Source organism: Eucalyptus grandis, chromosome 4 (assembly GCF_016545825.1).
Source record: "Eucalyptus grandis isolate ANBG69807.140 chromosome 4, ASM1654582v1, whole genome shotgun sequence".
Taxonomy (NCBI): domain Eukaryota; kingdom Viridiplantae; phylum Streptophyta; class Magnoliopsida; order Myrtales; family Myrtaceae; genus Eucalyptus; species Eucalyptus grandis.
The window spans coordinates 19,295,887-19,306,447 of NC_052615.1; the positions used below are offsets into that span (position 1 = coordinate 19,295,887).

The following is a 10,561-nucleotide window of genomic DNA, read 5'->3' on the forward strand; positions in this document are numbered from 1 at the left end:
TCAGTTAGTTTTTGTGATTTTCTTTTAATTTTCTAATAATTTTATCCTAATCAACCAAACCATTCCATTTCACCTATAATTTAGTCGTTTAGCGCTGTCATGAACCCGTTAGTAGCCATGAAAGTATTTCTGCTTTGCAATTTTAACGAAAGGGCAAACTTGAGTAAAAAAGCATATAGTTTAGATTTCACATTGTTAAAAAATAAAAAATAAAAAAATACATAGACAACACTGAACACATGAAAAAAAGTTAAATAGGGATGGATTCATTGTCCTTAAACTTTTTCCACAAATTATATAAAGAGAGTTTTTCAGGAAGTTATGTTTTATAGGAGGCGTGTGGCCCTAGTGACCAGGTGGTCGATTGGGGGTGGGGACACAAGACCGCCATCAAAGTTATGTGCTGATAAAGTGGTGATTCAACTTCGGTGAAATGAAAATAAAATTATGTAGATTGTTTAAAATGGTGATTTAAAGTTGGCTGTCTATAAAGTCGCGATTTTTGGTGGCCTTATTTTGTTTGTCTTTGTCTGATGATCACTTGCAATTATTGAGTTAGCCAAGTTGGACAAAAGCTATGAATTCTAATTCTACCATTTCCAAATGTCCTTCACTTTTATCTGCGCGGCCACGCGGTCCAATTACCAAGAAGACTGACAAAATATCCTAAGATCTACGGTGGGCATTCTTGCCAATTTAGAGGAAGATATTATTTTGCCGGTCTTGGACATAAGGCGAGAGGGTTATAGAAGTAAAATTGCCTCATTAAAGATATCCTATATCTTAAGCACACGTTGTTCATTCTTTGGGGCAAGAGGAAAGGTAAAGCTTTGTTCAAGGGCTAGTGGTGCTTGGAGGAGAGAAACGCATCGGTAAGGAACACCACGCCAGTCACGCCAATATACAGAGACGCTGCCTTTTGTTCTGAGATATTTGCTTTGATAAACTCCAGGTTCACGAAAAATCATCGAGGCCTGAAGATAATCAAATCCTCTAATTGTACTGCCTTTCAAGATTTGGGTACAACTTGATCTTTTCAAAGGTAACTTATTCTCAAATACAAAACTCATTATAGTAATTATATCATTGTGCTCTCCTCCATAAAAGCCCAATCTTCATTCTCTAGTCCATTATAATTGATACAATAATGACACGTGAAATTCATAAATCTCTTTTTTGAAATTATCATCACATATATTACTTATTTTTCTTACTACATGCTTTTCATTCAAACCAGTTGGTATAAATTGTTTGATATGTTGAACTTAGTGAAATAGCATATTGGCCCTCACTCCGCAATTTGATACCTCGCGCACAAGTGTGTATTGACGGAGTGCAAATTTATGTGAAGCTAATATGGAGAAAAAATACAAGATCACGAGAAAAACGTAAATTGCCAAAAAGTAGAAAGAAACGTAGATTGTAGGTTTGCTTGATTGCCGAAATGGAGAGCTTTGCACTCCTAAACGTAGATTGTTGGTTTGCTCCTTCATTCTCCATTCCGCCTCTGTTGCACTTCCAGCTCTAAGAACGACTACTAAAACGTGCAACTCATCGTGAGCTCTCCCTAGTAACTTTCCCCCCAACTTCCCTGTATATGTCTAAAGCCACATGTTCTTTATGCTTCTCGGCGCAGTACCCCACAAGATCAACTAAGTCGATCCATTTCATTCTTTTAGGGCTACAAGATAACAGATGATCAAAGTGAGCACTAACACTACATCAAACATATCTTAAACTGACATATTAGTAAAAAGTGGATACCGACAACTCTAAATGTTTTTATATTAGCCCACTTCGGTTCATGTTGACATGTGCTCTGTTTGTATTAGATAATTTTGAAACGTGTGTACCGTTCATTGGACTATACTATATATTTTTTATTTGCTTATTTGTTTGAATCAACGTAGTCAATCCATGTGATTTTTTTGGTTACTTATTAAAAAAAGACTGAGTGAACTAGGGTATGTTGCTTATGAATCACTCCCAAGAAATATATATATATAGATAGAATTCGAACCTTTGGATCTCCTCTTTTTAAATGCAGAACTTGCTAGTTAGCTAGTGATTTTAACTTGATCCTGTGAATTGGGGCAAGGTAGTCCTATAATTATTTTTTTTTTTTTGTGATTTTATAATTTTGGAAACTTTTTACACTGCAGCCTAGCTTTGTCGAGTCGCATATTCAACTTAGCTAGATCGAGGGAAAGCCCTTCTTTATAATTTCTTTTTCATTAAAGAAAGGCCTTTCGATTGGCTGTAATTAACTGTGACTTAATTATTTCTTTAACCAATTTTTGCGGCGATTTGTCAACAACGAACGTTGTAACAATGGTGTTTTTTCGACCGCTAGTAATCAGCATGGTCTATCAAAGCTAATAATAATGCTGCTCTTGTGAGTCAAGTGAGAGTCGCCCTTGAGCAACAGGCCAAAACCAATGACAATGATTTATAGTGATTTGGCCCAAATCCACGCCTACTCTACTTCTCCAGACCTTTCATGAGTGAAGCCCATTCCACTAACTTTGAAACCTCGTGCAAAGGCTGGTTTGCAATGAAACCAACATTCCTCCACAAGCAAGGTGAATTCATTTACAAACAATTCGTCTCACAAGAAGTTGATTTGCAAAGTGATAAAAAGAGAGATTTTGCAAATACTTTCATGTACACACATGCTCAAGACAATGGGCTCCCTTTTTTTTATTGAAAAATAATTTCTCCCGACTAATTTCCATCGATGACCACAATCCCCGAGCCATTACTAACGTTTATAATGACTAGTTTTTTTTATTAAGGGCGCGAATGATAACCATTTTGTTTCAAAATCAATCTCTACTCATAAATTAATCTTTCTATTTCTATTTCTATTTCTCGGACGAGTTTCTGAGCAAAAGTATGTGTTTGATAATGGAAAAAAAATTTATATTCCCTATTTGATAACAACACAAAATTTCTCCCACTTGAGTGGTGGCGGAAGGCGGTCGATGGGTGACCGGTGGCGAATAGTGGGAGGTTGGCAACGAGCGGCCATGGCAGAAGGCAGGAGGTCGGTGGCCAATGATTGGTGGCGTGACAAGAGTGAGTGACAAGAAAAATTTTATTTCTCACTTTTGCTCCAGAAATAAAAAGTAAAAAAAAAAAAATCTTTTGATTTATATTCCAAACCTATTTCCAGAGTAAAAATTTGTTCCAAAAAATAAAAAATAAAATTGAGTTATTAAAAAGATTTATGTTCCAAACATGTTCCTTAGAACAGAAAAATAGAAAAATAAAGAAGTAGAATTGTTGTCATGCATGTCCTAAGATTGCCAAATGTCTGCTCAAACTCAAAAATGGCCCAAACACTGGCTGGGTCGGGTGTCCGTATTCAGCCAAACCTAGCTGGCTATCCCGCCATCGTTTAGCTGGGCACCAGATATGTTTTTAGACAAGCTCGGTCTTCTTTAAACCTTTCTAAACTGCACAAACTTGTAGAAAACATATCCATGTAATTTGTAACAATTACAAACAAAAAGTGTTTTGGAGATTAGGATCATCAGTGACAACTTGTGAATAAAAGGTGCAACTTAAGATTATGTATGACAGCCAAAATTTTAAAATAACATGACGGGTAACAAGTGAGTGTTTTGTGATTTCTTATGTGAGCTTCACCTTCACTAATGAGTAACGATACTAAAAAAAAGGATATAAGTGCGAGGATATGGCTATCATGCACAATTTTGTTTATGATATCGGATGTTTAGATACATTAGCTCCCCTTAAATTATATGAATAAAAAAGGTAAATAACTATTTTTCTTAACACTACTAATAGTAAGATTTTGAATTATCCAATTGAAACGATGCATCTATTTAAATATAGAATATAATTATGAGGAGTGTTTGCTAATAACCCTCGATTATTTAGGATGGCCCAATATTAGCCGGTGCATGCGATCCAATTTTTGGTTGATTAGCTTTCCTCTTGATATATATATATATATATATGCACCTCTTTTATGAGAATTTATGGGCTGAAAAGGTATAACCAATTGCTCTGATCCTTTTCTTTCCAAATATCTAGTGTGAGGTTTTTCCTTATTTGCCGCCTCAACTATGCATCAGATACTTTCCCTCTCGCATGTGAGTATTAAACCGGGGCCACCGGGGCCAACCATCATCGCCGATTGATACATGACCTCCTCTTTGTGAATCATTGTATATTTCTTTTTTTCCCAAATGTCAAATGTGGCATTTTTGTTTTATGTTCCCTCAATGAAGGTATGCTTCGAAATGCATATACTAATGCCAAAAGAAAACGCTAAATCTGCAGCGGGAAATAGATTGGTTTGTCCCGTTGACTTTCAAGCTTTTTTTTTTTTTTTTTTTTTTTGGTTGGATTTCAGGGAAGTGGTTAAGTGAAAACCACTACGTGTGAAAGGGGCCACAGATTGGTTTGTCCCGTTGACTTCCAAATATGAAAATCACTTCACGTGAAAAGGACAAATTAATTAAGGAAGCTTCAAAAGAGCATATACGGTGATAAAATAGGCTAGCTATTAATATCAACAACAGTGGAAGTTCCTAACCACGAGTTGTCCATTAGCTGGATGTATTCATACATAAAGTAATTAATAAGTAATTTTATTTTATTGTGCGCACTAGTATGAGAAAATGTATATCGTGATGAAGTAATTAATGATGAAATTTAGTTACTTTCCATTGTAAGCGAGAAAGGGGAATCTATGGCAAGCTAATGTAAATTACTGCTCATTTATCAAAAAAGCTGTCCTTGTAAGATGGGAAGGGTTTGAGGGGAACGTCCTAGTTTATGGGACCACATGATGCCGAAGTATTCCTCGTAGACCATTAATTCAACTACTTTGGAACTAGTAAAACTTGGAAGTCTACTACCAGCTACATTTATTTCTCATATTTTCAAGGTTTAGTAAATTTTTTTAAGTTTCCAAAGTCCTATTTAATTGTAGTTGTTTTGTAGTAAAACTAGTTTGTCTTTCCTTTGGGTCTTGATAATGACTCATTATTATTAAAGTTGCTCACATCAACGCTAGTGTGCCACGTAAGCCGACCGGCGTCCACGTCAACAATATCTAACCAAAATTAGTTGAAATGACTAAATTGGTACTAGGTCAAAGGTTTATGACTTAATTGACATCAATGTATAGGTTTATGATTTTTTTACAATTTTCCTTATATTTGCAAATTGAACAAAACCATGTGATGAATTCAATCCGCAACATCTCCCCTTAGTACTATTCATTTTTCAACTAATCAAATTATTAATTGCAAGTTGTTTGTTAAAGACCATGCGTATTCGTCTTGCGTGCGTGAGAGAGAGAGAGAGAGAGAGAGGTTGGACAATGCATACTTTGCTAAGGTAAAAAATTAAAGTCGGTAGTGCTTAGTAAAAAATGGCCTCATGCCATCCCATTACAATTATAGAATTTTACAAAACTTAACCCATCATTTATTTTTAAAAGAAGATGGGAAAAGCAATAGTGGGAAACAAAAAGCATGGTTAAATGATGACTAACCGATTTTCAAACAAGAATGATATTTTATTCACTTAACTATAAACTTAGAAGGTGATGAGAAAAGGTGCGGACACCACAAGTGCTAAAACTTAGTACAAGACACTTAAGTACCAAAAGTGTCAAAAAGTATATTCAAGTGTCAAAATCAAAAAGAATGGAATACTTAAGTGCCAATGGCAAGAAATTCTAACCAAAGTACTAACTTGGCATTTTATGGCGACTTTATTTACGACGTGGCAATTTGTTTCAAAAAAACTATCTACATGGAAATTCTTTTATAAAAAAAAAATATCCATGTGGCAATTTATTTTTAAAAAACTGTTCACATGGCGCTATAAGTCCCCAAAATTAATTTTTAATTTAATATAAATAAAAAATTAAAAACTAAATTTTAGAAAAAGAGGCCGTAGCTTTCTCACGAGGGCCTCCACAGTCCTTGTCGTCACCGCCCCACCATTGCTAAAAGGGCTGGCTACGATGGGGCGAGGGTCAACCGAGGTCATCAAGTCCTAGGCAGGGCTAGCGACCTTGGCCGACTACCACTAAGGGCCTTCATCGCCTCACCCGCATCTGGGCCGAGGGTGGCGGTTGCCTTAATCGACGGCCGGTAGCCCTTGGCCCAATTAGGCTAGGGTTGGCGACCCTCGCCAAATTTGGGAGCGGGCCACAATCCTTGCCCCCGAGATCTAGGTGAGAGCTAGAAAGCCCTCGATGGCAGTCGGCCAAGGTGATTGGCCCGCCCATGGCCCCAAACCTTGCCCCAACATCATCGACATTTTCTAGTGATGGTGGGGCGGTGGCAGGGAGGGCTATGGAGGCCCTCGTCGAATGCTACTGCACGCTTTTTCTAAAATTTAGCTCATAATTTAATATAATTAATATTTATATTAAAAATTGATTTAGGAATAAAACGATGTCGTTTTGTATATTCATTGCTAACTCTGGACAACTCTAGCTAGCCACGTAGACTAATTTATTCTTAAAATAATGCCTATTGGATTTTCGGCTTCCACTGCCAGAATTGACATTTAAGTGTTACAATTTCCAAAAAATAATGCCATGCTGGATTTCCGGCTACCTTGTTTTTTTTTTTTTTTCTGCATTCGTTGTTTTGATGTCTTTCTTTCTTTCTTGGATTCTGTTTTTTTCCTCATTCTGATTGTATTAAGATTGTGGAAGGCCTTAAGATTATTCTAAATTGCTCTTCCTGAAGTTCCTCACTCTCCTGTTTAATTACGTTGTCCTTGCTTCCGTACACCCAAGGCTCTCTCTCTCTCTCTCTCTCTCTCTCTCTCTCTTACACACACACACACACACACACACATCTTTGGTTTTGTTTCCCTGTTCTCACTGTTTTATCACTTTGTTCTTCGTTTATTTTCATACATCGAGGGATTAATTCTGTTCACTGTTCAGTTTTATTTGGGCCGATTCGTTTAAGCAAAAGCAAGGAGATAGAAAAAGGGGAAAGAGGTGAAAAAAGAAACTTCTAGACACGAAGGAAGAAATGACTGGGGGTTTTTTTACTTCCGTTGCGGTGAACCTAGTTTCGAAACTCTGTGAGTACCTCTTTACTCCCATTGGACGTCAAGTTGGGTATGTGCTGTGCTACAAGAGCTACGTCAAAGATCTAGAAAATGGATTCCAAGAGCTGGAGACTGCAAAGGAAAGGGTGCAATGCTCTGTCAATGAAGCCCGGTATGATGGAAAGCTTATACACACTGATGTTAAGGATTGGCTAGAGAGTGTGATGGAGGAGGCTGATGAAGTACAACACCTGTTAGAACGTGGCAAAAGTGCACAGCACTCTTGCATTTGTGGATGGATTCCCAACCCTTTGGTGCGCCATCCAATAGGCAAAAAGGTGAAGGAGACAACTCAAGTCATTCAGGGACTCCATGAGAAAAGTCGAAATAGTAATTTCAAGAAGGTCTACTATGAGAATACTCCGCCAGGAATAATCACTGCCACCACTTCCGCTACAAGATCTGTTGACAAGAAAGAAGATGCCCTGGAGTCGAGGGCTTCAATCATAGAGGATGTAATGAAGGCTATAGCTGATGACAAGGTCCATGTGATTGGGGTGTATGGACCAGGTGGGGTTGGCAAGTCCAAGTTTTTGGAGGACGTCAAAAGGCAAGTTCAAGGAGAGAAGCTGTTCGATGAGGTTGCCACGGCAGAAGTATCACGTAATCCAGATCTAAAAAGAATTCAAGGAGAAATTGCTGACACGCTAGGCTTGAAGCTAACTCATGTGGAAACTGTTCGTGTGAGAGCAGATCATTTACGTAAGAGATTAGAGCAAGATCCTACGAAAAACATTCTCATTATTTTAGATAATTTATGGAAGAAGTTAAACTTGAAGGAAGTTGGAATCCCTTGTGGACATGATAATAAAGTAAGAGGCTACAAGCTATTGCTAACGTCTAGATTCCGAGATGTTTTGTGCATTGACATGGGCTCTGACCAAGAATTCCAAGTCAATGAGTTAAAGCATGGAGAAGCCCGCAGACTTTTTGAAAGGACAATAGGGAATAGAGTTAACAATCCTGAGTTTAAAAGCTTGGTAGATGGAGTGGTCAAGAATTGTGGAGGCTTGCCACTTTTTATTATTTTGTTGGCAAAGAGGTTGAAGCATGGAGATTTAGCTGCATGGAGGAATGCATTGAATATAGAAGAGTCAGATCTAAAATCACAGGTGGAACTACATTACAAAAACTTAGAAGATGACAGAATCAGATTGGTGTTCTTGGTTTGTGCTCTAGACTCTGGGAGAACTTCCACGAGGGATTTCCTCATCTACTGCATGGGTTTGGGTTTATATAAAAAATTCAACAGAACCATCGAAAATGCAAGAGATAGGTTAATGATGGATTTACATAGTCTACAGGACTCCTCTTTGTTACTAGATTGTGATCACAAGGTATTTTTCCGAATGCACGACATATTTGTTGACGTGGCCATCTCTATTGCTTCCACGGAATGGAACGCCTTGGTCGGCAGGAAGGGTGATGGGTTTAAAAAATGGTCAAAGGATGAGCTCAGAAAGAGCATGGCGATATCTTTCCCTAGGGTTGGCATTGAGGAGCTTCCTGAAAAATTGGACTGCCCAAACTTGAAGATGCTTCTACTACTCGAACGCCAATCATCTCTCAAAATTTCCCCATCGTTTTTTGAGTCTATAGTGAAGCTCCAAGTCTTGGACATTAGTGACTTCTCTTTCACCTCTCTACCTCCATCGATTGAGCTCCTTGAAAACCTCAAGTCCTTATGTCTTGATGACTGCCATCTAGAGGATGTAACTGTTCTTGGAAAGCTAAAAGGATTGCAATTCCTAAGTTTCTTAGACTCTACAATCACTCGTTTGCCTGAAGAAATAGGTGGATTAACGGAATTGAGATTTTTGGACTTGAGGGGGTGCACTGGGCTCAAAGTTATCGAACCCGGCGTCCTCAAAAGCTTGGTTAATTTAGAAGAACTTTATATGGAAAATAGTTTTGATCAGTGGGAGGCCGAGGATAAAACACCACAAAATAATGCTAGCCTAGCTGAGTTGAAGAACATGAAGAATTTGAGCATTCTGTCCATTACCATTCCTTATTCTGTCAATCTCTCGAGAGACTTGCCATTTGGGAAATTGAACGAGTATAATATCCAAATTGGGGAAGTTTGGGGTTGGTTGGGAAAAACAATGAATCCAGAACTTTAAAGCTCAAGCTGGATTCAGGCAATCTTTCTTCATGAAGAGTGGGTGCATAAGTGTTTGCAAAGAACACAAGATCTCCACTTGGATGGATTGCAAGATGGCAATGATAGCATTCATGATTTGTGCGTCGAAGGTTTTTCAGGAGTTGAAGCATCTTCACGTACAAAATAGCCCCTCATTTCAGTATGTTGTTCACTCCACGGAGATTGTCCAGTGCACTACATTTACGAAATTGGAATCGTTTTTCTTAAGAATCTAAACAACTTGGAGAAGATTTGCCGCGGCCGTCTTGCCCTAGAATCCTTTAGCATATTAAAGATTGTGAAGGTGGACGACTGTGGTAAAATCAAACATTTGTTTCCTTTGTCCATGACAAGAATATTATCACAGCTCGAAGAGATTGAAATATGCAGATGCCACTTGATGCAACATATTGTTGTAGATGCTGAGGCTGAAGATGGAGATGAAATAGATGAAGATCCCAACGTGAAGTCATGCAATTTGCGTAGGCTGACATTACGACACTTGCCAAAAATGACAAGCTTCATAAAATGGCGGACTATTCGGTTGATTTATTTGACGCGGAGCAGGTATGTAATTTGTTTTTAAGATTTTGTGCATGTATATTATATGTGAGAATACAATAATTTGTTTTTGAGATTTAGTTTTTCAGAATAATTAAGACAAACAATTATTTAATTTTTCAAAATGGAATTGCTATGTGATAAATGAATACATAAAACATTTACATATCAGTTAATTACACCTCACCTTATTTGTGTTATGCTGTCAACATTGTTAAAGAAGCGCTGTACGATGCATAATTTTTTTAAAATAATCCAGAAGTTTATCATTGCTTAATGGTAAAATCGAATATGTATACACAAACATTTATGGATATATCCACAAGTTGAAGGAAGTACATACGACCTAATAATTTTTAAGATCTTTATTTGATAATGAATGGACATATGTATAATTCTATTATATCCGCTTGATTAAAGTGAAAGAAAGAACTAAAAAAAGAGTAACATCCAATCTTACTCATAATTTTGCAATCATAATCGTAAGTACATGAGCATTAGAGTGTTTAGACGATCAAATGTTCCGTTATACTCTTATTTGTTAAATGACAGAACTTTATGCGACTATAAATGAAAAATCAAATATAGCACGATCAAATTGTTTTCGAATTCATGTAAGCTATTGGACCTTTTGTGGTGATCAAATCTACCCCAACTCTTGGCTCTCATCACTTTTCTAATATTACTAGTAGAATTTATGTGCGTTGCACATGTATAAATTCCTTTTTTTGTAATGGA

The 10,561-nt window shown here is 37.3% G+C and overlaps 1 protein-coding gene across 1 annotated transcript; it reads left to right on the top strand.

Moving 5' to 3' along the window:
- Positions 1–759: 759 nt before the first annotated feature.
- Positions 760–9,242, top strand: LOC120292536 (probable disease resistance protein At4g27220). The gene is made up of 3 exons (XM_039310781.1): positions 760–872; positions 953–1,042; positions 6,950–9,242. The coding sequence occupies exon 3, from the start codon at positions 7,041–7,043 to the stop codon at positions 9,240–9,242; it is 2,202 nt and encodes a 733-aa protein (XP_039166715.1). The 5' UTR covers positions 760–872; positions 953–1,042; positions 6,950–7,040.
- Positions 9,243–10,561: the final 1,319 nt, after the last annotated feature.

Excerpts from the sequence above, each read along its gene's own strand:
- LOC120292536 (XM_039310781.1), top strand. The coding sequence starts at position 7,041 with ATGACTGGGGGTTTTTTTACTTCCGTTGCGGTGAACCTAGTTTCGAAA.